This window comes from Peromyscus eremicus, chromosome 4, assembly GCF_949786415.1.
Source record: "Peromyscus eremicus chromosome 4, PerEre_H2_v1, whole genome shotgun sequence".
NCBI lineage: Eukaryota > Metazoa > Chordata > Mammalia > Rodentia > Cricetidae > Peromyscus > Peromyscus eremicus.
The window spans coordinates 21,119,827-21,147,490 of record NC_081419.1 but is presented as its reverse complement, the minus strand read 5'-3'; the positions used below and the strand labels follow the sequence as shown (position 1 = coordinate 21,147,490).

The 27,664-nt window shown below is 37.9% G+C and overlaps 1 protein-coding gene across 1 annotated transcript in view; it reads left to right on the top strand.

Moving 5' to 3' along the window:
• Window positions 1–27,664, top strand: part of Lrp1b (LDL receptor related protein 1B) — a 1,617,914-nt gene that overhangs the window by 773,208 nt on the left and 817,042 nt on the right. Inside the window, exons 13-15 of the mRNA XM_059258831.1 lie at window positions 15,793–16,012; window positions 18,164–18,353; window positions 26,666–26,788. Coding sequence (XP_059114814.1) covers window positions 15,793–16,012; window positions 18,164–18,353; window positions 26,666–26,788 — 533 coding nt within the window. The remainder of the gene's footprint in view (window positions 1–15,792; window positions 16,013–18,163; window positions 18,354–26,665; window positions 26,789–27,664) is intronic.

The window sequence follows — 27,664 nt, the reverse complement described above, 5'->3', positions numbered from 1 at the left end:
GCCCAGGCTGGCCTCGAACTCACAGAGATCCGCCTGGTTCTGCCTCCCGAGTGCTGGGATTAAAGGCGTGCGCCACCACCGCCCGGCTATTTAGATGATTCTTATCAACAATCTTTTTCCTAAAGATCTCAGGTGAGTCCGGGACCCAGCTAAGGTGCACATAGATGAAATCCACTAAATGAACATCATCCACTCAAAGCCTGAGAACCTCCAGGTCCCTGCTTCAAATGTAGAAGGAGGACCACTTGCCCTGAACATGCCAGAGACCATGTCAACCATCTTGACCATGTCCAAGATGCCATCAGGAGGGACACTGGGGTATCGATTGCACCCATGTCCCTTACAGCATTGAAAAATCAGGCCCAGATCACCCTCCAGCCAACCTCCTATGTCTGGCCATGGTCTACTTAAGGGGTCCAGGTTCCATTGGCCTGAACATCATTATCTCCAACAGGAAGCCTCAGGTAGACATCACAGTATTAGGACAACACACCTTCCTTCTGGACATCAGGGCCACTTTTTCAGTCCTGATGGAGTTTTGGAGAGCCACCTCTCCTTCTCATTCCTCTATTATCAGAGTAGTGTAGACAAAATTCTAAATGGTCTTCTTAAATAAGAAACACAGAGCCAAATACAGAGTTAAAAACCCAAGAGATCAGAGCACAAGCAAAGAGCCAAGACTACTTTTAGTTTATCACTCACTGCCGTCCTTCCCCTGAGAGAGAGAGAGAGAGAGAGAGAGAGAGAGAGAGAGAGAGAGAGAGAGACCTTCTTCCTGTGTGGCTTGTCTTTTTATTGCTTTCCTGTCCGGCCTTCTTATTGGCACTAAGCCCAGCCACATGACTTCCTCGTCACTGCCTGTCTATACAGACCTCCTGGTATCTATGGTTGGTACTGGGATTAAAGATTTGGGTCACCAGCTTGGCTGTGTCCTTGACCACACAGAGACTCTGCCTGCCATGTGATTGGATTAAGGGTGTGGGCTACCACCACCTGAATTCTGTTCCTGGCTTGCTAATGACCTCTGATCTCCAGGCAAACTTTATTTATTAACATACAAATAAAATCACATTTCAGCACAATTAAAATATTACCACAGAGTAGGGGTACAGCCTTACCAGCCTCACCAAAATCTAGCTCTTAGCTATAACTTTAGGATTATTCCCCTCACCTACTCCTTCCTAGTAGTACCAATCTGTCTCATCCCCTTTCTTGGAATGGACCTGCCAGCCAAAGTGGGAGCCTCTATTTCCTCTTCTTCAAACTACACAATATGACACACCTTTTCCCTTACTGGCCTCTCAGGAAGATTCCTCAGAGTAGGACAGCCAAAACCTCTCTACAGAAAAACATAATCCCTCTCTCATCATTCAATTACAACTTCACCATATATATCACCATGGCTCAATAAGCACTCTTTCTCCAAAGCCTCAGGAGACTTATGTTTCTCATCTCTGATCTTTTAAGGAAAAAAATCTTCTATGCCCCCTTTAACACTCCTATATTTGCAGTTAAAAACTCATTGGAACCTTGGTTCATGATCATTTATCAAATCAATAGTGGTTCCTCTTCACCACATAGTATCCAACCCCTTTACTCTCCCCTCTACCCTCCTGTTGGTTGTTTTTACTCTTTGCTCTTTTGGGGAACCTGCCACACAGCTCCCATATCTATCATACAGGGAGGCTTATTTGTTGCTGGCGAATTTCTCTCCAGCTCCCGCCACCAAGTCCCGCCAGTCCCAGAGCCCACTTATAAAATAAACACACAAACTCTTATATTATTTAAACTGCTTGGCCATTAGCTCAGGCCTGTCATTGTCTAGCTCTTACTCTTATATTTAGCCCATTTCTATTAATCTTTACTTTGCCACATGGCTCATGGCTTACTGGTACCTTACATCTTCCTTGTCCTGATGGCGGCTGGCAGTGTCCCCTCTCAGCCTTCCACTCCCAGAATTCTTTTCCTTGTCCCGCCTATACTTCCTGCCTAGCCAATGGCCAATCAGTGATTTATTTACTGACCAATCAGCAACACACTTGACATACAGACCATCCCACAGCACTTCCCCTTTTCTTTTCTTAAAAAGGAAGGTTTTAACTTTAACATAGTAAAATTATATATAACAAAACAATTATCAAGCAAGAATTACAGTTACAATATTAAAGAAGAGATCCTATCTATCTTATATTTGTAAGTTTAAGGTTTTATATCTAACTTATCTTTTATTATAACTAAGGAAAATTGTAAGTATCTAGTCTTTAACCACATCAAAGACCTCAGAAGGATATACTACTACCTGAGAAATGGAGAAGGATATAAGCAACTTTTAGGAGTCTTGTAGGGTAGACAGAGACAGCTGGCAGCCTGGACAGTCATTCAAAGTTCTCTTGTAAAGTTGGGGCATCTGTCTTCAGCCCACAGGCCTAGAGTCTCTTATTCACTTTTCTCTGTGTCCTGTAGAATGTCTGGCAGTTTTCTCTGCAAAGCAGGAACCTGAAGGACCATTTTGTCAAGCAAAGTTCAGTGGTCACCTTTCTATGGGTCCTGCATGTCCAGTTGATCAAGCAGTCCAGGCAAGAACAGTTTCTTGCCCAAATGGCTATTTTTGTCAAGGTGAAGATAAACTCCGTATGGAGTGTCTTCGATGCCCATCCTCCTCTCTGAAGTAAATCGGTGCTGTCAGGAGCAGACATGTCTCACTGTCCAAAAAGTCTAAACTTTTAAAACATTTTAAATGCCATATTCTGTAGGTCTTTGAAGTGTTTGAAGACTACCTATCTATCTGAAATATATCTATGTATACCTAGAAGACTTAACTAACATGGCTACAAATATTATCATTGATGACTAACTATTAATCTATTTTTTAATTATCCATTACAATTTTAAATGAGTTACATAAACATAATACCTCAAACAAGAATAGAAATATATATACAGTATAACAAAATTAAGTTTAAATTTGTATCAATAAACTAAAATCTATAGCAATGTAAAACATTTTAAACAAGTTGTTACTCTTTCAAAGTAGGTTCATTAATCTACCCTTTCATCCTATCATATCTAAACTATCCCCCTTTTTGTTATAGAAAGAGATTGTATTTATAATCAACCTGATTTAAATAAAAATATTGTTTTTTCTCTGTCCCACACCAGAGGGCTCTTCTGATTTGGGACACAAGAATCTCTTAACCATTTTTTTTTTTTTGAGCAATATGTCTGGGTTTAGAGGGGGAGTGAGCCAATTCCATCTCTAAAGCCAGCTTGGTATATTTGGGAATTTGGGCGTAGCTTCTCTTACTACTTCCTGCTGGAGGGGGGCGCTGTATCTTCTGGAGACAGAAAGAAAATTTTAGGATCATGGAGTAGTCCGTGAGGCTGTATATCTGAGCCAGTTGACTTGAAACCATTCTGGATGTTGAATCATCTGGGCCATGGTGTCATTGGAGACCTTTCAGGGGGTCTTGGCTGGTCAAACCTGATGTATCTTAATCTGGAACAAATCCATAGTCTCTGGCTTTCTGTGGAAACAAGAGCAGAGACTCTTTTCCAAAGCAACATATCCTTATATCCAAATTTTGAAGTCAAGGTACCTTTAAAATATACATTTTGGCATAACTCAACAGCTTTTGTAATCAAATGTTTTTCTTCAGTTACAAATATCAAAGAGAACATAATCCAAATTCTCTGTGTGGTAGCCATCTTTACGTGGCTTATTTTTTTATATTAGCTTGAGCCTATTGCTTTAAACTGCAGCCTTCTAAGCCTGAAACGGCGCTGGCGCTGTGGCTGCTGGCTCCGCCCACTTCAGCTTCCCAACATGGCGGTGGTCCGCTTTCCGCCAGCTCTGGGAGCCGTAACTCTCAGAAATAGTGGGTCTACACTTTTACCAAAGTAGCGTGTAGCCCAGAAACTTCTTTTTTTTTTTGTTTTGTACTAGCAAAGGCTAAATCCACCACATAGCTTAATGTGTTACTTGCAGAGGCCTCATTCCTACCATACTGCAGGTCGAGAGTGCACACTAGGAACCCGCCAGTAGCTCAAACCGGTAGCTGCCGCTCATTTGAGAGAGACAATTAGGAAGCTGTTTTTAGTTCCGTTTTAGAATCTTTTTTCTAAGTTTTTAGGTGGAAACTCTTGCCACCACGTTGGACGCCATTTGTTGCTGGCGAATTTCTCTCCAGCTCCCGCCACCAAGTCCCGCCAGTCCCAGAGCCCACTTATAAAATAAACACACAAACTCTTATATTATTTAAACTGCTTGGCCATTAGCTCAGGCCTGTCATTGTCTAGCTCTTACTCTTATATTTAGCCCATTTCTATTAATCTTTACTTTGCCACATGGCTCATGGCTTACTGGTACCTTACATCTTCCTTGTCCTGATGGCGGCTGGCAGTGTCCCCTCTCAGCCTTCCACTCCCAGAATTCTTTTCCTTGTCCCGCCTATACTTCCTGCCTAGCCAATGGCCAATCAGTGATTTATTTACTGACCAATCAGCAACACACTTGACATACAGACCATCCCACAGCACTTATTCTTTTTTATAAATGTCCAGCAATAGCCTGGCTTGTTTCTTGCCAGCTTTTCTTAACTTTAAATTATTCCATCTACCTTTTACTACTGGGCTTTTGCCTTTCTTTATTTCTGTATATACATATTTTTTTGTTCTTATTCTGTGTCTGGCTGGGTGGCTAGGTGACTAGCCCCTGTGTCACTTCATCTACACCCCTGGAGTCTTTTAAAACTCCTTTTCTCATGCCTTAAACCCTTTTCTCTCTGTTTTTCCTTCTATTTATTCTCTTTGCCTGCTAGCACTGTCTATGCTTTCTCCTGCCTTGCTATTGGCCATTCAGCTCTTTATTAGACCAATCAGGTGTTTTAGAAAAGAAAGGTTTTAACTTTAACCTAGTAAAACTATATACAACAAAAACAGTTATCAAGAAAGAATTACTTTTACAATATTCATTCCATTTTGTATTTAGCAAATTCAGAGAAAATACTCTATTATCTATCTTATCTTAGTGACTCCAAAGTTTATACCTAGTTTACTTTCTCTGAAAACTATAACTCTGTTTAGTCTTCAACTCCATCAAAGACCCAAGGAAGTAATATTACCTAACAACAGAGACATCTTGCTGCCTGAACAGTCATCCCAAGTTCTTCTACAAAGTTGGGACATCTGTCTTTGGCCTACGGGCCTAAAGTATCTGCAGACTTTTCAGTGAAGCAGGAAATTTGAAGAATGTTCCTGCCTTGTATTGGCAAAGTTCATCATTCACTTTCCTTTGTGTCCTGCAGAATGTTTGGCAGACTATTCTATGAAGCAGGAACCCTGAAGGATTGTCCACTCATGTTTTGGCAAAGTTCACTGGTCAATTTCCTGTGGGCCCTGTATGCCCAGTTTATACAGCATAGTGTCAAGCAGCCAAGGCCAAAGCAGTTTCTTGCCCAAATGGCCTATCTTGCTACAATGAAAGAAAACTCCTATGGAGATTCTTTGATGCCCATCATGCTTTTATGAAGTAAATTGGTGCTGCCAGGAGCAGATGTGTTTCATTTTCATGAAGAACCCTGAGTTAACAAAACATTTGAAATGCTATATTCTATAGGTCTTTGAAATGTTTAAAGTCTATCTTTCTATCTAAAACATATCTCTGTATGATCTTGAAAATATCTATAAATTTGATTGTTATAGATGACTACTAACCTATGTTTCTTGATTATCCTAAATAGGTTATAATAATAGCTTTTAAAAACTAGAACTTACTCTTGCATTTTTAAATGTACTGCACAGGTACAATACCTTAAACAAGTGTAGAAACATATATACAAACAGTTTATCAAAATTAATTTTAAATTTGTATCAATATACCAAAACCCATGCAAATGCAAAATATCTGAGATTAATAGTTGTCTTTTTATTCTATGTTCCCTAAAATATAACAAACAATCATGACCCACCAAATAACCAAAAGCCTCCCACAATCTAACTCTTGGGACTGTGGACATTGTTTTCACTGGACTGCTTTCTATTATATGTGATCGAAGATATCTTTAGGGGTCCCTGAGAAAATTGAAAAAATGGTCAAGTCCTGAGAAGACCAGCTATAACTTTTGTTAATATATATCACCTATCAATTTTCAAGAGTTCTCCCTTGATCAAACCTGATCCATATTAACCTGGAAGGAATTGGCAGCCTCTTGTTTCCTGTGGAAACAAAAGCAAAACTACTTCTCCAAAGTAACATACTTTTTTGACTTCTTTTTTAAAGTTAAAGCATTTGTAAGTTATATAGGTTGGTTTAATTTATCAGTCCAGTTCACAATCCCATGTCTGTCAGCAGCTGTTGTTTGCTCATCAACATTCAAAAATTAAAAATCAACACAATACTATATAGGCTCCAGACTCTCTATGTATTTCCCATTGTTATGGGCCTTTTTCTTTTTTATTATTTTACTTCTCTTTAAAGAACTCATTTGAAACTATTCATTTCTTTCTATGACTGTTCATACTCTTTTTACTTTTTCTTAAAAGTAAACACATTGGAAAACACGCTGGAACTTGTTTAGAGGTTTTTCCATCTATACCTCTTCTACTGTGTATCTTTTACCCTTATATGGCCATGTGAGCAAACTTTAAACTGCTAAGCTACAGCTGGGTCCTCTTTGGCCCAGCTCTATCAGCTGGTTCTGCCTGCTTTTCAATTCTTGAGAACCAAGCCTAAAGCTAGCAGCTCAGTTGGAGGTGCATGACCAGAAACTGCATTCAATGTTCCTAGCAGTAGGAAGCCTGTACCTGTGCTGCCACAAGCATGTTTTACTAAGATAGCCTTTTCCATTTAGCACTGACCTGCAGGCTGAACAACAGCACCTCTTAAAGAAGTCTTATCTCTTTTCTTTTTTTCTCCTTCTTTTCATTTTTTTTTTCAGCTTTCTCAGGCCCTATCTGGAAATATAGGGCCCACATTGGTATGCCGTAATGTTGTTGGTTGTTTTAACTCTTTGGGGGCCCACCACTTCACTCCCAAATAAATCACACAGGGAGGTTTATTCTTTCTTATAAATGCACAACCTTAGTTTGGGGTGTTCTTGCCAGCTTTTCTTAACCATAAATTATCTCATCTACCTTTGGTCTCTGGGATTTTGCCTTTCTCTATTTCTGTGTATCTGTTCTGGCAGGAGTCATATGACATCTTCAGGAGAACAGTCCTGAGAATAGGTTGAACAAACTCTCCCTGTGGAAAAGCCCTGGAGAAACCTTGACCCATTGGCAAAGCCTATGGACAGTTCATTGCATAATTCTGGGCATGACCCCAGGAGCACATGTGCTACCTGCTCTCCTTGTTTTCACTATGCTGGCTATATGGCTGGCTACCTTTAGGTTCACTTTCTCAGTCATGGTTAAAGTAGCAATTACAAAAGGAAAACTTTCCCCAATGACTCTCATCTGAGTGAGCCAGAGGGAATGTTGTTAAATACATACAATGGACCTGATTCAGCCCCTAAAGCCTTCAGTGTTTCAAGTGTGACCATGAATTTAGGCTTCTTAAGAACAGGATGTTGCCTTTCCAACACACCCTGTGACTAGCCTAAAAAAGTCACAGTAGTTCATGAAGTTTAATATCAATTACAGCTTTGCATAACTGTTCTGAAGAGAATGATTTTAACCACAAGAGTCTAGGAGAAATGCAAATAAATAGATAATATCAAGAGTTAATGGGAACAGTCTAGGAACAGGAAATGAAGCAGAATCATAGAAACCCAAAATGCCTTCATTTCTAATAACTGTGCCAATACCCCAAGAACTTAAGGGAGATGGGCATGAGAAGAAGGGAGAAACAGTGCCAACCATTAAGAGTAAGTTTCCAAGTTATGTAGCCTATAGGATGGATGGAAAAACCTGGAAGAGATAGAGTAGTACAGAATGTAGACTAAATTGATCCAGCTTTGGCTGGTGAGTTGATTGTGAGAACTCAGATCCTACCAGATATACTATTAACCAGTAGAGACAAAACTGTCTCTCACCTGCATGATGTTGTGACTGCAAATGCTGCCAACTGGGCACTCTGTTCCACCTGTAGGTGTGCCTAGTGAGAAAACTTCCTTGGTGGCTAGCAACAATGCTTATGCTTCTAATGTTAGAGCTATGGATTAAATAGATAATGGTTACCGGTGGGGAAGTAGGTAGAAAGAAACAAAGGAAGAAACGGACAATTATTGTAAACATTTTTAGAAACTTAAGGAAACAAATTTGATTATAGAAATGTTCATGCAAACCATTGAAAGTGTATAAATAAAAATGGCCCAAGCTATCCAGAGCCACTTTTTTAAAAAAACAGGTGGTCACAGTTTGCATCATTAAAGAAATGTTCCACAGCATAAACAAATGTAACACATCTTAAAATAATATTCTACAACACCCTAGCCTCAGGAACCTTTCATTTTTCTGTCCTAGACTTAAGTATGCCTTCTTTTCCATTCCTCTCAGTCGATCTCCAGCCACAAAACAGTCCATTTGCTTGGACTGACCCTGATACTCACCTTTCTATTCAAATTTTACTATCCTACCTCATGGGTTCTGAGACATCCCTCATCTATTTGGAAAGGCCCTGATCTCTAACTTACTCTCTTGCATCTTCTGAAACACAGTGTATACATTACATAGATGGTCTGCTCCTTTGTAGTTCCTCCCTGCAAATTAGCCAGGCCAACACCTCCACATTACTAAACTTTCTGTCTGGCTGGGGATGTAAGGTCTGACCTTCTATGGTCCAACTTTTCACTCCTCGGGTAACTTATCTGGGAATAACTATCAATCCAACTAAGAAGGTCATTACCCTAAATAGGAAACATCTAATCTAGTCTCTTTCAATACCTACCACCAAGGACAAAATTCTGTCCTTCCTAGGTAGGGATGACTGGCTTCTTAAGCTCTTGGATTCTTTCTTTCTTTCCTCTCACCCATCCCTTACATGAGGTGGCACTTGGCCCCTCATCTGAGCCCCTCCTCATACTCATTGCCAAGCCCTTTCACAAGCTTCAACAAACACTTCTGCAGGCCTTGGCCCTAAATCTTTTGTATTTAACTTCTCACTCTATGTCATAGAGAAGGAGGTATATGCCTTCATGGTCCTGGGTCATCAGCTGTGATCCTCCTTTGTGCCTGTTGAATACCAATAAAAAAAATAGACCATTCTATCCAGGGATGGGCACCTTGCCTGAGTATGCTGGCCACAGTCATGTTACTTATATGGAAAACAAAGAAGTTATCTTCAGATCACCTGTTACTGTCTTCTCTTCCAACTACCTGTCCCACCTTTTAACACACAAAGGTCTCCAAACACATTCCCCTTCTTGAGTTCTCTGTCTTCAGATAGCATTGATAGAGGACATTTCACTTATCTTTTAGCCATGCCCATCTCCTAACATTTCAAAGTCCCTCCCCTGACCAATCCCAGGCTATGCTATCTAACTTTTGCACTAAGACTGTAGAAAAGCTACTGCCTAATTCCACACATATACATGAGGGAACACTACCACAAACCACCTATATTTGGTATAGATGGTAGTTCCTTCCTACACAAAGAAGTCTGAAATGCAGGATATGATATTGTCTAGGAAAATATTGTATTTGAAGCACAAGCCCTTCTAGCCTGAAGCAGGAATGAACAGGCTGAGTTAATAGCTCTTGTGTGTTTCAAAAACAAAGGGAGATTCCTTAAACTTTAATGCTTACTTCAAGTATGCTTTTCACAGTCTCGTTTCACATGCAGATATTTGAAAGGAGCATGGAATACTAACAACAAAAGGAGGTTCCATAACCAAATTCAGACTGAATTATGGCCCTGCTAGAGGCCTCTCAACTTCCCTGGGCCACATGAATTATCCACAGCAAATTTCACCAAATAGGCAATTCCATTGTCTCCAAGAAAATTAACCAAGTCAATGAGACAGCTAGAGCTGCCACTTCTTTCTAAAAGCTATCACTGTTTCTCCTAAACTTTGCCAAATGTCTAATCTCACCTCCAGGCATTGGAGCCCTGCTTTTTCCACTCATTAAGACAGGAGATCCCTCCCTGGGTCAGATTGACAGCTCAACTTCACCCACATGCCCACTGATAGACATTTTAAATGTCTTTTGGTCCTAGTAGACACATTTTCAATATGGGTAGAAGCTTTCCCAACCCTAATAAAAGACCTGGGCTCCTTTTGGGGGAAATTGTCCCCCACTTTGGAGTTCCAACCTCCCTTTGATCAGATAATGGCCCTGAATTTACTCCTCAAATCTCTCAAGCTTTATCTAAAACTCTCAACATCCTATGGCATTTCCCTCTCCTCTGTTATTCCCAATCCTTAGGCAGGATCGAACTAACCAATGCTCTCTCAAAAATATTTTTATCAAAATCTCCCAAGGGCTTCATATTGATTGAGTTAAACTCCTGCCTTTTTTTTTCTTCTGCAACTAAGAGCCCTCCAAAAGAAATCTCTCCTCACCTCCCTTTCCAAACTCATGTATGGATGGCTGATTCTGCCTCCTGGCCTCATGCCCCAGCTATCATCACTTTCTGATCACCTTCTTACCCTTTTGTTTTGCTATCTCTGTTCTCTCCTTTGGGACTTCACCCACCATTCTTTGTTCCAGCCCCATCTGGACACCCTTTCCTCTTCCATCAATATCTGGGACTTGGTTCTCCTCTCTCCTACTGTTTACAATCCTCCTCCTCTTTCTCCTAAATGGACAGGCCTCTTTGGGATCATTCTTACTACCCCTATCACTGCTAAGCTCAATGGTTTCCTTTGCTGGATTCATCTTTCTCATCTCAAGCCTTTTTATATCATCATCTTAAGATAATCTTCCCTTCTCCATTTTGATTCCAAAAGGACCTTGTTCCCTTAGATTTCATAGAATACAAAGATCAACCAGCTTGCCTTCAGTCTCAGAATAATGAGCTCTCACAGATCGGCCAAGACTCAAGCCTGACCCTATTGGATCATGAATTTTCTTTCTACCTTGTCCTGCTCACTCCCATCAGTGGCAGGGTTTATGTATGGAGATTTGAGGTTCAAGAAACTTATACTTAGCAATTCTTCCAGACCACTCTCAGGAGGGGGAAGCAGATTGCTCACCAGCTGGTTTTCAAAGAAGATGGTTGTTCATATAACACCTACATTGACTTTAAAACACCTGTCCCCTCTGTTTGCTTTTGCTAAGATCAAAATTGTAGTCAGATTATTCTTTGGGTTGCCAGCTCACAAATAAGGACATGGAGACTTATTATTATTTATGAAAGCTCAGACTTAGCTTAGGCTTGTCGCACTAGTTCTTATAGCTTAAATTAACTCATTTATTTTAATCTACATTCAATTGCGTGGCTTTTTACCTCATCTCTCCATACTGCTATTGTTGCTTCCTCCAAGTTTGGCTAGTGACTCCACCTTCTTCTTCCCAGAGTTCTTTCTTTCTGCCCTGAAGTCCCACCTCTACACCTCTAACTCCTGCTTAGCTAATGGCTATTCAGCTTTTTATTACACCAATCACAGCAATACATTTTCAAACACTGTATATATATATATATATATATATATATATATATATATTTGTATGTATGTATATCACAACATAAACTAGAGATTACTGTCTACATTGCCCAGAGAATTATGGAGGCTGCCTTGTTGGTTCTGTAGGAGACATGATGTATATTCAGGAAAGTGTTCCACCTTTTGTGCACATTAGGGCATTTTCATATCCTAATTAAGGACCCATGGCACCCCAGATAGGAGAGGGAGTCATGGGTAAGCTTTAATATAGCATCATTAACAGCTGTCCATCCAGTGTGATAAAAGTACAAAGGGTATTCACCCCATTTTCTCAACTTTTCCCATTTTCAGGTATAGAAAAGGTAGAAGAAGTAGTCCAACACTCCTCAAAGGTCCTTCCATCCCTAAAATCACCCTTCCTAAACTATATCAATCCCAGGTCTCTGTCCTCATGGTCATTCCATCTCTTGTTTCAGACCTTAACCTCTGCACATCATCTCACTTCACTGCATATTCTGTCCTCAGAGCCAAATACCACTGCCACCCCTTCTCTCCCTCACATCTGTCTCTGCAGTATCACAGACTGCTTTAACTCCTCAAAAACATACTCTATGGGCACTCTGGCTTTATCAGACTGTAATAACCCCTTTACCCTGAGCCCTTATGTCCAAATGTTCACAATGCCTTTATCTTCTGTGGCACTGAAGTTTACCACTGCCTACCAGTTGGGTGGTCTGGGACTTACACCTGGATGCTCCTTTTCCCAAAATTAGGAGTGGTACTCAAGGAGGGACCCTTGCCAATTCTCCTCACAGGGCTTATAGCTGCAAGGCATAACAAACAAGTAGTTCAGATCTTATCCCTTCCTGTGGCTTTGGGAATAACTGCTAGTGTTTTAACTGGAACAGCAGGACTAACTATTTCCCTCACTATCTATTACCAGTTTTCCTCTCAGTTTACCGGGACGTCGAATGGATGGCTCAGACGACCCTCACCCTCCAGGGACAAACACACTTACTGGCTTTGTAGTGCTAACAAATTCAGTGAGGGTTAGATTTACTGACAGAGGAGATGGATGGACTCAGACTCTTCCTCAGGGAGGAATGCTGCTTTTATGTCAACCAGTTGGATATAGTAAAAGATAGGATCTGACAACTCCAAACATACCTCCAAGAACATAAGGAACAGCACAATACTTCTGACTGTTGATCCATTGACAGTCTAATACGGAATTGGGTATTGCCTTACCTCACTTGATCTTCTCCAAAAGATGAAGAACTGATAGATACTGCCTTTCTTCACTCCTCTCCCATCTCCTCCTCTTAATCCCACTAGTCACACTCTGCCTTATAAACTTCTTGTCTACAGTTCTTCAGCAACATATTTAAAATATTTCTAAACAGACTTTTAATCAGTTGCCTTTACAGGATTATCAACCCCTGGCTATGGAACCAGAATCCTGTGGCTCCCGACTATGCCCTGATTGTGAAAGTCAAGTTTACCCACCAAGGACTTCAATGGTTCCAATTAGCAGGAGGCAGTCTACTGATAATGTTGTCCTCTTTCCAGACTTCTGATTGTTTTTAATAATAAACAAACAGGGGAGGATGTAAAGCAAAGGTCAAGCCCACTTCTGGGTTTGAAAACCTAATAAAATCCACCAGTCCCTGAGTTTAAAATCTCACCAACCCCTGGGCTTGGTTTGAAATTCCACCAACCCCTACCCAAATATCTCCACTTTGGAAAACTCTGACCCCCAAGAAACCCTATATAAAACCTGCCCCTGCTCAATTTCTGGTGCTTCTCTCCCTACCAGAGGCAATCACCCTTTTGTCTCTTCCAATAAATCTCTTCTGAAAGGTTTGTTGTGCAGTGTGACTTTGTGGTATTCCTAGACTCCTAACTTCGAGGGTACTTTTCCCCTCAGCCTATAACACTTTCATTGGGTAAGGCTTTTCCCTCAGTACCATAGCACTTACAATAATCTCACACATAAGCTAAATTCAGAAAGATAAATACTACATTATCTCTCATATGTGGAATCTAGATGTAAGTGTGTGTGTGTGTGTGTGTGTGTGTGTGTGTGTGTGTGTGTGTGCCTTGAAAGTAGAAGTGAAAAAGAAATATATATTTTTTTGTTTAAAAATAAACTTAGGTACTGGATCAGTTCACAACGATTCTTCATTTGAACAGTGCCCTGACCTGTGTGTCTTAGATAGGGAAAACTCCCTGGGTGGTTAGAGACTGAAGAATGACAGACACAGAAACTCTGGGATCAGGTAGGCTGTGGGCTCTGATGCAGCCACGTCTACAATGACTAGGAACCTCAGTGTTTGTATTATGTACAGCACAGAGGGAGGGCTTATCTAATCCCTGTAGGAGGTCTTTGTGGGTACAAGTCTCTGGCTATAAACATGGAGATGAGGAATCTGCGGTTGACTAGTTTTTATACACACTGATCAATTGTCTGTAAATACTCATAATTGGCCAGAGAAGAAAGCTCTGCCAATTTTGAGGCATATGGGGAAAAACCTTGCCAATTTCCCATGGGTCTAAGGCCTTAATCCTTTTCAAGTCTGTGCCCTTATCAACAATACACCTTTACTCAGGACTGTTCTGACTTGAGGTTTCATTCAATCCTTACAGAAGAGCAAAACAGTAAACATCCTTATTAAAATTTCAAGTCATCACAAGCCTGTGTTGTGTGTGTGCGCATCATGTACATGCACATGCACATGCATTCATATGAACACATTTATGTCTGTGAATCAGGATAGAGAACTACAGAGTAAAATGTGTATGTCATGATCAACAAGAAATGCTGAGGGGAAAGATTATTCCAGTTTGAAAAATGTATAATTTAATAATAAGAATTAAAGGGCTTTAATTAAAGACTATGATGATTTTAGAAAATGCTATTAAAGATGAAATATCATGCATTTTATGCATGCTGATTTATATGAATGAAAGGAAACATTTGTGCCTGATCATGGAATTAGAGAAAACACAGTTTCTCTTTCATCAGTTCCTAAGTTGTCACAATGATAAAGGCTCCTGTGGAGAATTCAGGATAGAAAAAGGCACACTGACCTCCTTTCTTACTTTCACATTAATACTACATCCAGTCTCAACAGGCAATCAAAATAGTTGTCAACTGTTGAGATAATTTTTAAAAAAGCTTAATTGATAGGAAATAATGGAGGATAAATTCTCAACTTTCACTTACCAGCCAACTTGAACACTTAGAGGATTCATAGTCAGGATATAGAATTTACCCAAATTACGTCAGAAATTCCTCAGGGTCCCCACAAGGGAGGGAAAGCTATCAGGGGGGCATTCTTAAGGCCCCCAGCTTAGATAAGTTTTGGTTCTTTAGAAAGCTGTGTCTGGGATGCCAAAATGGAACTCCACTTTAATTAATAACACAGGAACTTTCACATGACCCTAGAACAACACATATTGTGTGGTTTAACCTTATTCATGAGGGAATTGGAACGTTAGCTCCAGGCTCACTCTCCCACTGTTACAGCTTACACAAAAGATTCGTTTTTAAAGGGTGTTTTGTTTGAGATAGAAATTAAAAGCTCAAAATCTCAAGGTCAGCCAACCTGCTGTTATTAAACTTATGTGCAGCTAAATTGTCTTTTGTGGATTTGGGGTAATAATAAGCAGCAATAAAGCATAGATAATTTGCATCAGGAAGACAAATTGGATCTGGCCAAATAAAGCCGGTATGACTGTGACCTTTAGAACAAAGGCAATCCAGTTGCTTATCTAAAAAACTCTAATTTATATGAATTAAATACAGTCTGGAGTAGATCATTAGCTGTGCTGTGGGTTCTCATGTCAGCTGCCTACCTTCTAATCACTGAGCCAATTATACATTTTGTGGAACAACATTTAAAGGTAATAATGCATAAAAAAAATCGGGGTGAAAAGAAAATAGATATTTGTTGGTACTTACCACTGTTTTAAATAATGTATTAGATAAGCCTGAGTGGCTGGTGAAAGGTTTTCTGCGATCTCTTGGGAGTAGTAGCTGGTAGTAGAAAGTTTTCTGTGGTGAGGCTAAATGGTCTGTATGCCTTGATTTTCTGGATTCACAGATGTACTCTGGTTCCAAAAGATAAGTGTTTAGATAGAACATGTCAGAAAGCCATTGACATATGGAAGTACCAAACCTGAGGAGTGCTCTCTACAGGGTGGCTATTGGAGATAACAAAATACACTCTTGTTTTTCATGTCCTAGTTGGATGTATTGGACAGACTGGGAGGAAGATAAAATAGATGACAGCGTGGGAAGGATTGAGAAGGCTTGGATGGATGGCTTCAATCGACAGATTTTTGTGACCTCAAAGATGCTGTGGCCAAATGGCTTAACGCTGGACTTTCACACCAACACATTATATTGGTGTGATGCCTACTATGATCATATTGAAAAAGTATTTTTGAATGGAACTCACAGAAAGGTAAAAGACAAGTGCTGCTGTTTTTAGCCTGCATGCTTCTTCTTCCGCAGAGCCTTGTTGTGCTGTGTTAAAAATACTTTCAAGTTTATTTTCACCCCTCTGAGGTGGCTGCCAATAGTCTCCATGGGGTGGCTGAAGGAGCTGAGCATTAAGCTGTGCAGCTGGCCCTGACCTCCGGGAGGCCAGGCCCAGCTCACTGCGGTATGCCAGGATTTGTGGGGCTTTTTAAAGAAGCCCTCCTGGTAGCAGAGCTGCTTTTACAATGCAGCCTGTCTACATTATTGATGGATTTTCTGTGACCAAGCAACCCCTCTCCATTTGAATATGTTCAATATTTGCAGCTGAAATTTAGACAAAGTAATTATACTGCACTCATTGGAGTAAAGAACTTTGTGACGCTGAACCTGAAATACATCTAGGCATGGGCTGAATTCCAAGGCGATCAGTGCAAATAAACGTGAATGCACTCTAGTTCATTTTGCTGAAATCCATGTAAAATGTCCTGGCATTGTGGAGTAATACTGACAATTGTGTAGTTGAGGGAAAGACAGAGCCCTAGCTGAAAAAATCATCACCTTGCCGCCTCGTCTTCAGTCATTAACAACCCAGAACTCCATGAAATGACTTCAGCTTTGAGGTAAAAGGTGAAGAAAGTGTAAGTCTGACATTTCCAAAATGCTTCCTTTGATGTAAGTTTCTTTCTGGATCTGAATCCTCAATGGTAGGCTCATCCTACTCATTAAGAATTCTTTTTGAGAAATAAATAGTACTATAACCAAGTCAGTCTTTGGTTATCACAAATGATACTCAACTATTTCCCCAGATAAATAAATTTTATTGGCATGTGCCATGATGACATGTAATTCACATCTACTAACTAAATATCTGTGCTTTCTTTGAAGACGTTAATATGTATACTATATATATCATATATATAACTGTAGTATGTTATAATTTATATAACTATATTATATATAGTGTATTGTATAAGATGTTAGTATGTTTACTATATATACACAATATATATATTGCATACATACTAATATCTTAAAATATACATAATGTGTAGAGTTTTATGGTCATCATCTTTTAGACTTTGATTTATTTTTTTCTTTTAGTATATCATAATTGACTGGCGGGTTCAATTAAAAGGATCATAATTACCAGTTGGGGGTGGCACACACCCTTAATCCCAGCACTAAGGAGGTAGAGACAGGCAAATCTCTGTGAGCTTGAGGCTAGCCTGGTCTACAATTCGAGTTCCAGGACAGCCAGGGATACTACACAGACAAAATTTGTCTCCAAAAACAAAAACAGAAAAACTCAAACCAACCAAAACAACAAAAACAAAAAAGGGATCATAATTTTAATTTTTATTCCTAACATATGTGTGTGTGTGTGTGTGTGTGTGTGTGTGTGTGTGTATTCCTTAAATTTTGAATATTGATTGAAAAAAATTTGCTTTCATAATGTTGGGAGTCTAGTGTATTTCCTGTCTATCATCGCCATGTGCAAGATGGCTTGACTGTTCTTCTGATTCCTCAACTTCAACATTCAGAAGGGAATTAAATAATAATACAACAACAGTCAAAATTGAACCTCATTAACAAGTCACATCTATGTAGAATTAAAATCTTTCCCTTTTTTTTATAATTTCCTTAATTTTCATTGGCTCAACTGACCTAGAAAGTCCTTCCCATTCACACAGCCATTTAAACATTTCACTTCAGTTGATTATTGGATGAACAGCATGGGTATGTATGTGTGCATGACTGTGAGTTTGTATGTGTGTTTGTATGTATGTATCCACACAGTAATTTTTTAGATTAACTTCCATCCAAGGGAATAATAAATATCACACAGAAGAGAGAAATAAAGTTGAGCAAAGCCATTTTAATGTTTGCATTCTTGATCATATCAGCAGTGGTATTTATGAGAGAAATTTGAACAAATGAAGTATTAACTATCTCCTTCAAATACATGTGTCAAAAAGTAGAAAAATAAGCTCACATTGTAAAAATCTCTCTATAAGTTAAGACTGTAGATTGTTCTCTGGTATAGTTATATGAATATTATTTACTTAAATAGCTTTGTTTATAAAGATAGTCTTGATTTTTTATAGTATGTTTAAATTTATTTCATATTTTACAGGTTGTTTACAGTGGGAAAGAGTTGAATCATCCTTTTGGATTGTCGCATCATGGGAATTATGTGTTCTGGACAGATTACATGAATGGTTCCATTTTTCAACTCGATTTGATGACCAGTGAGGTGACATTGCTGAGGCATGAAAGAGCACCCCTGTTTGGGCTTCAGATTTATGACCCACGAAAGCAACAAGGTATTAAAAACCTAAAACAATTTTTTCAATATTTCACATGTAATAATATTTTACTATAGTAACACAAAGTTCTATTTTGACAATGTTGGTGGTTTTTGTAATAAACATTGCCAGCTCACTGTAGAGTCATTCAAATCTTAGCGCTTGTTACCATCAAGATATATTTCTTGGCCTTAAGTAGCCTGAGCGAGGAACTCAGGCAATTCTGCTCAAGAGAAATTGAGGTTTTCCCAAACATTTCTTTATTCACATCATGTTTTGTGAAGAATGTTCTTCTGATATAAAAAAAAAAGTAATCAAAGAATAGTTTGGTAAGCAGTGAGAAAAACTTTCTTACAGTGAAAGGAGGACTTGAATAATTGAAAAAAAAAGATGAATTGCACATGCAGACTTTATTGACAAGTCTGCTTTGCATTGTCTCGTTAGGCTCCAGAGGTAGTTAAAGAATGTGTAACAATAAAGTGGAACAACCTACCCCAACAGACACATCTCATTAAAATCAGATAGCATTGTTACATTTTATCCTTATGAGTTATTAATATTCATTATGCTACCACAATCACCATGACTCATAACTTAGATATTAAGCACTGAAAACAACTTAGTAAATGATGTGGTAGATGTTTTATGATTTTTAAATAGTTGCTATTCCTTTATAATGTAGATATCCTTATAAATATTTAATGAGCCTGCATACCAATAAATTTTGAATGAATAAATAGCACCCTTAATTTTCTGATACATATCTTGTCAGTGGGGATTTCAGTAGCAACAAGGTTTGGGAAGGAGTTTGCATTAAGGTAGTTATCTTAAATGGACCATCTCATCCCTGAGCCTCGGCTTTTCTCCTTTATTAAAAGTTCTCTATCCACAGACAAACCAAGTGCAAAGAATGCTAAGAAATAATGGCTAATTCTTAATGAAATTACCTTTAAAAAGAACAAAATTGATATTATTTGGACAAGAAATGAATAATAGAAAAAACTGCTGGAGAAGACCATTGTCTCCTCATATTCATACCCACCTCCTAACTTTGGTAGCACACATTTCATTTGCCTGTGTTACACTGGAGGTGCTCCTTTCTCCCTCCCCACCTCTTCCCTTCCTTCTTTCCCTTCTTCCTCTTCTCTTTCCCTAGGCAGGACTGGACACTGGCCTCTGTTCTTGCTAGGCAGGAGCTCTTCCACAAGCCCCTTCCTTCTCTTTAGAAACTCCCACTCGAAGTGTTGTTTCTCAACTCCCTTTAGCCAGAAGCCCATTTTACAGCCTTCATAGACTTTAATCTTCTGGTTGTTTTAGAAAGTTGGTTATTAAATTCAAAATGTGATGGAAAAATGTCTCATCACTATAAAATGGACTTGGGCTTAAACACTGGCCTTTGATCCTTTTCAGACTTTGTAATCATGAAATATTAAATGTAGAACAGAAATATATCCTTCACCAAATTTCTGTGAGGATTAAATGATTATTTGTTACATTAAAAATAAATCTCAGTACATGTGAGAAAATTCCTATATCACCTCACAGGAAAAAATAATCATTTTAAAATTTCCTTTCTATAAATGCAGCCTAAACATTCCAAGTAATAATTTATCAAAGTGATGTGCAACAAATTGTGTAACTCAAACAGAGAAGTATATCTACTCTCTGGAAAATACTATTAGTTTATAATTAATAAGTACTAGCATTGAATAAAGAATTGCTTTTTTAAAAGTTCCTTTTCCATTGTAATTCAAAAGATCATAATTACTAAACTCGTCACGAATGCTCATTTGGAAATGATTGTGTTCTGTTTCACTTAGCAACTGTGTTCATCCAATTGATAGATTATTTTCAGTAACTTAGGTGGACCAATCAATTAGTTTCAGTTTTCTACGTAATCATCCTAAATCTAATGATCATCCACAACTATAACTAATCTTTGAAACATAGTTCAGTATAGAAAGAATTCCTAGTTAGTACCTGTTGGACTCAAGTCAATACTCATTGACTTTAGATAATCTACAGGAAGATATATGTTGTTTTCCATCTTTAATTGTATTGATCAAGACAGGATAATTACAAAGTAAAAGGAATTAAGATTTTTTAGGTACAGGCAACTCATTCGACAGTGGTATAATTTTCTTCCAATGGTCCTTTTTCTTTTCAACTTTTGAAAATAAGATATTAAATTTTTAAAATGCATAGTGAACATAACATTTTGTATCCTTTCTACTAAGATTTAAGAAATTATTTTATTTTATGTGTATGCATGTTTTGCCTGCACAGATGTCTGTACACTATGTTCATACCTGGTGCCTGAGCAGACCAGAAGAGGGTGTTAGATTTCCTGGGACTGGAGTTACAGGTGTTTGTAAGCTGTTGTGGGGGTGCTGGAAATTAAACCTGACTCTTTTGCAAGAGCAGCCTATAGTCTTAACTGCTAATCAATCTCTTCAGCTCCATGTTAGCCTTTATCTAAAGGGAGCTGAGTAGAGAACCAAGTCTCTTAAGAGTAGGTACTATCATTTGCTCTTACAGTGAAAAAAAAATGTTACAAAGCTCTCATCCATGTGTGTCTCCATCTGTCCCTGGCTTTCTTGTTTTCTTTTCTTTCTTCCTTCTCTGTAGCAATCTAAGAATATAGGCTAGATTTTGATACATGTATGTATATATGAACTGTATTTTTAATGTAGTATTTATACATATTATGTAAATACAAATAAATAAAACATAGCAGCAATTAGTGTGTGTTTCTGTATGTATGTATGTGTGTGTCATATGTGTATGCACAGGTGTACTCACTGATTCCTGAGCATGTGGAAACTAGAGGTGGATGTCTGCATGTATCCCCTCACTGTTCTTTACCTTATTTTTTGAGGTAGAGTCTGTAGTTGTAATTCTGAATGGTTTTATTAAATAAGAAACACAGAGCCAAGTGCAGAGTTAAAAGCCCCAGAGGTCAGAGAACAGTAGCTAAGAGCTGAGACCAAGACCGCCTTCTTCCCACCCGCTGCCACTGCCGTCCTTCCTCTGAGAAGGAGACCTACTTTCTGTGTGTCTGTCTTTTTATTGACTTTCTGTTCTGCCTTCTCATTGGTTGTAAACCCAACCACAGACCTCCTCGTCACTGCCTGTCTGTACAGACCTCCAAGTCTCTATGGTTGATATTGAGATTAAAGGCATGTGTCTCCATTCTGGCTGTATCCTTGAACACACAGAGATCTGCCTGTCATGTGACTGGGATTAAGGGCATGTGCTACCACTGCCAGACTTCTGCTAAATGGCTTGTTATTAGCTCTGACCCCCCAGGCACTTTTATTTATTAACATACAAATAAAATCACATTTCAGTACAAATAAAATATCACCATAAGAGTCTCTCACTGAGACTTTGTAATTAATTATGTTGTGTTGATCTCCAGTTCCAATTCCTAGGTTGGTAACTAGGGAAGTCCCCAGGATACCCATGTCCCTGTGCCTTTCCCTTAGTGGTGTGATAACAGGCCACCGGGACTGGCTTTTTATGTGTTTACTGGGAATTCAAACTCAGGTTTTGTGCTTGTGCAACCAACACTTTAGTCTTTTGTTTGTGTGTTTTTTTTCAGTATGTAGCTGGGCTATCCCTGAACTTGAGATCCTGCAGCCTAAGCCTGTGATTAAAAACATGAATTATTACACTGGGCTAGAACATACGTTTTATTTCTTGCCTAAAAAGTAGTTGTTGTGATTTTGTTTGTTTAATTATTATTGTCATGTTTGTTTATTTTGAGATAAGATCTCTTGTAACTCAGGTTGGCCTTAAACTCATTCTGTAGATGAGGTTGAGTTTGAACACTTAATCTTTCTGCCTGTACCTGGAAAGTGCTGGATTAAGATGTATACTACTAAGTTTAGATGGAACACCTGTTTTCATTGTAGTTATATCAACAGTAAATTTCTCATTCACATTGTTTTAATATAAAGCTCTACTTGACTCCCTATGTAGATTTCAGCAGCCAGAGATCTGAAGTCCTATCTCCAGCATTCCAGACATATCAGTGTTTTTGTTGTGTGTAAGTGTGGATTTAGTAAGTCTGAGGTTTGTAACAGGACCAGATTCACATTTATCTCTCCCCATATTTCCTATTTTTGAGATAATTATCACAGAAATTATTCAGAAATACTGTCTAGATTCTTTTATTTTATTTTTTTACCTTAATATCATCACATACACATACAGTACTGCAAAGTAATTCCAAATGAAATTAATATAAGAATAATATAATGAAAATAAAATTCTTAAAGGAAATGAAAGGTATGGATCATTTTATCCTTTCTACAGACCAACTGTTTATTCACCTTTCTGAAATTATCAAATATTAAATGCAAGATAAATCTGACACCAGGGCCTCAGGCAGTTGGTTCTTATCTGATGTTTGGAATAAAAACAATGTCCAGGATATCTTATAAATTAGATAACTTATAAATTAGAATAACACCCCACTACATATATAAACAAAATCCAAATATCAGACTTTTTCCATATGTGGTACAGGTACTTGAAAATTCACATATGATAGAATACTGAAAAATGAACAGCCCTGGAAGATTATAGAAGGCAAGATTTATGTTTTCTATTATTTTGAAAAAAAATCAGACCCAGAGAAAAATAAAGCAGACAGATTGTTTTGTACTGGAAACATATTCTACCTCCTCCTGGAAATAAACATTTGTCAGGGACTAAATTACTGAGGTTTATGACATTCAGGTATTAATACAGGGCTGTCAAATGTTTTGTGTATCATATGTGTCTTAATTATTGTCTGATGGAGGCTGTAATATACCTTTAAGTTTTCTTCCCTAAATAGACAGTATATTCACTGAGCACAGCTGTGTCAGTAAATTAAAATGAGGATGAGGAGGCCTTTCATCATGATAAAATTGTTTTGTATCTGTCTGCATATTCACATTTTTCCATCTATGTATTCACATCTTTATCATCATCATTCCATTCACTTACTCCCAAATCTACACCTATGTATGCTCTCAAACCTGTGTCTACATGTGTCTCGGAACTGACATATATCTAGATATATCCATGCCTGACACTTGATTCTACACCTGTCTATGCACTCAGACATAAAAAGATATGTTTATCATATAATTTTAACTCATACCTGTAACTGCAGCATCTATCCATACCTCATACCTATATCTGCATTCTGTGCACTCATACTTGTGTTTATATCTATCTCTGTACCACACCTGCATCTATAATGTCTTTGAACTCACACCTGTACTGCATCTGTCCCCATGCTCACGCATGTCCCCACATCTACTCCTGTGATCACACTTGTATTTACACTGCTGGAAACAGTTGCTCTGTAATCCACATTGCTATCTCAAAGTACTATTCATTCAATTATTTATCAAAAGCTCTCTGCGACACACGTAATTCATGGTACTTCTAATTCTGGAGGAACCATGAGTGGGAAGAAAAGACAGAGTTTGGGGCTTCAAAGAAACTCACTTGGACTTGACACTTAAAATTTTTATTAATACATTTGTATTTCATATTTGAATATTTAAATATATTTGCTTCCAAAGTAAGTTAGTTTAGAAGTACATGTTATAGTAGTGTTTGGTAAGTTATTTTTCTTTTCTTTGTTGATTGGATTTTATTTTAACTGATAGAAGTAAATTAAATAAAATCATGGATTTAAATACAAAATTCTTAAATTTTTATTAGTAATGAGAAAGATTATTAGGCAAAATAATTTTAATAATGATTGATTATTTCTCATTGTTAGATATAAAAAACATCATTTGGACACTTAAATATTGACTGATCCTTCCTGCAACTGTTATAAAATCAAATCAAATCATTATTGTAACTATAATTAGATTAAATTGAATGTAAATATGAGGTAACCAGCTATGAGAAGAATGCAGTATGGATTTTATGTACTGTGACTATTAAGATGTTACTGACCTAATCTGTGAAATTTATAGGAGATTATTGATGCTGTGTTTGAAAAATAGTCAGTAACATCCTGCAGATAATTTTATGAAATACATTTAAAAGATATAACTTCAAAGAAACACTATCACATGAGCTCTGATGGGAATATATTCTTAAAATGAAATTGAAAAATGTATGGAGTCATTAAAATATAAAAAAATTTCTGGGCTCTTCCAATAAGATGTGTGGAATTATTCATGTTAATTTAGTTTAAAGATTTCTGTTATGGCAGTACAAATACTAATTCTTCCTTTTCAGAATGTTGTATTCAAATAAGGAAGTATATTTTAAACTTTAAATAATGCTAATTTATTTCAGAATATGGAAATTTTTATTCAATAGGAATAAATGTCATGCCATTGATTTATATATTTAGCATATATCTTAAAAACATTGTGTAACCTGATGCATTATCGTCAACAGTTTCTTATTTCTTACTGTTTCAGTTATATATGCCCCCAAATATTGTGAAATATTTCCAATTTTCCAAAATCTGGATACCACTAAAAGTTGAATATACAATTTTATGCTACACATATTGTGAACACAGAAAGGGTACCTGAGTATCCTCCAAAGTTTTACATATTATCCCCATAATCATGGAATACATACGTTGGCATCTGTGAGCTACATAAACATTTCCACATTCCCTATTAGAAAAAAAATGAGGTAATTTTTCATTACCCTCTGAGTTTAGAAATTGAGATCATTCCTTGTATTATTTGCTATCTTAGTTTTGAAGCGTATTTTAGATTATTATGCTTATAATGAATTAAATGTACTATTCAGAAAATGAAAAGAATTGATAATAAACTCTAGATTATTTCCTCTGATCTGAGACATACAAAATAATATGTAGGAATTTATAGTATTAAGAACCATTGTGGAGGAATTATCTCCCCTGTAATGCTCCAATCCCTCTGGCCTACAGTGTGTAAAAATAACCCCATCCATGGTTTCAGCTTTCAGTATTGGCATCTGTGTAGTAACCATCAATTTACTCATAGCAGTTTATTAGTTATGGCCCAAGTAAATAAAGGATCCTCATTTTAGTGTTTTATTTCTAAAATAATAAAACATTTCATTAATTGATAACACTGAAATTAGCATGCTATGAAGTGACCTGATAATCACATTATCAGAGTGCTTCTGGAGTTTTGTAGTTCTGTCTGTAAAGATAGATGTAAAGCTAAGCAAGCTCTCACCTTCTTTTCTTGTTCCTTTCCTCCCCCTTACACCTCTCTCTGTCTCTGTCTCTCCATCTCTCTCTCTCTCTCTCTCTCTCTCTCTCTCTCTCTCTCTCTCTCTCTCTCTGTCTATCTGTTTCTGTCTTTCTTTCTGGACTGCCACTCTTTAGCCTCTGCTCTCCTTGGACTTGTTCTGTTACCCAGACTGGCCTGGAATTCACAGCAACCCTGTTATCTCAACCCCCTGAGAGTCACATTTAGAGGCAAAAGCCATGACACCTGGGTTAATACATTTTCTCAATGGACAGCTTGCAAGAATAAATGTCAAATTTGTGATTATCTAAACTTGCATTGTTTTAGCTACATGTCTATAAAAAATATTATCTCCAAGCTCTTCAAATATGTCTTTGGTGTCATCTATGATTCAACATGGACTCCTCACATATATTTATGAATTTCTTCCATCAGTGTCTCTGCTCCCTAAGTCTCTAGTCCAGAACTTTGGCACTTCTGTGCTGTGAGTTTTCCCAGTATCCCACCTTTCTTGGGGTCCTCAGCATAATGATATGCCAGTGTACTCACCCCACTGGAGAACAAGTCCCACATGCTTGCTTGTTCAGTGGTAGTTTACATCTACATTCTCAGACACATGCTCTGCTTTCCAAACACCATGCCACACTGCTATGAACATAATCTGGAGAACTGTTGATGACAGACAAAAGGCTACCTTCCTCCTTGCTCCTGGTACCTAGAAAATGGTTACCTGGCCCAAAGTCCTTCTCCAACCAGCTCACATATTCCTCTTACCTATCAAAGCAATATATATTTTCAAATGTTTCTGAAAACAGTTTCTATTAAGGAGGAGTGTTGACTATATCAACAAAGGTGAACGATATATAACTTATCTGTACACACAATATTCCCACATATATCTCACTGAAAGAAAGTATTCTTGAAAGCTAAATTTGGTAGTATATGTCCATCATTCTTGCAGTTGGGTGGTAGATAAACAAGGACAGAGAGTTAAAATGTAGTTTGTGTCACACAGCCTTAAAAGTAAACTGTATTTTGTAAGTTCCATGGCCTTCAGCTTTGTTAAAATCAAAGTTCTGTGATAATTTCCTTTCTTTTTTTTTTCTGCAGGTGACAATATGTGTCGCATAAACAATGGGGGCTGTGGTACACTCTGCCTGGCTATTCCAGCAGGCCGTGTATGTGCTTGTGCTGATAATCAACTTTTGGATGAAAATGGTACAACTTGCACATGTAAGCTCCTTTTCTTCTGACACTCATTGTGTATATGGCTTTTTGTGAAGATCAGGATTAGGTAGCATCAACAGAACTGAAATCACAACTGGAATAAGAAATCTGTGTAACTTCTTAGGTATAATCGTAGTCTGTATTAGGTAACTCAATCTCTAGCATGCATACATTAATGATAATGGCAATGTGCTATATAACATCCTGTCCTGCTGTGCAGGTAAATGGACAATTTCAATGTCTATGCCACAGGAGAAAATACTTCTTGTCACACAAAACTCCATGGTAGCAGTTTCAGCTGACAAAACATTGTCTTTGGTGCACAGGTTAGCCCTGACATGATTCAAATGAATTGGCAGCACAGATATCTGTATTTGGACGTAAAGAACAAGGAATAATGCCCCAAAGGGGCTTCTAAGGAATCTATAGGCCATAAAAGCAGTGAATTAACTGAATTGATTGACTTGTACTGAAGACACCTTTATTAGTTTCATCATATCCTTCAATTTACAGTGCTTATTATTCCAGAGTGAATCTTGAAAGTTTCATGCCTCAAGTTCTGTCCCCTACGCACAGTAGCAGCCACAATCACATGCATGTATTGAGAGCTAAATAGAAATTTCTGGAAAGACTTGAATTTCAAATTGTGGCTCAAGGCTTTCCTGAGAAAGAAATACAATAGGACTTATGTATGCATGTGTGTGTGTATATATATATATATATATATATATATATATATATATATATATATATATATGCAGAAAGATGACAGGATTATAATAAAGAGTTCACTGATAACCTCAGAAGTTGATAAGCCTTAGGATCTGCAGTCTGCAAACTGAAAATCCAGAATGGGTGAAGTGTCTGTCTAGTGAGCCTACA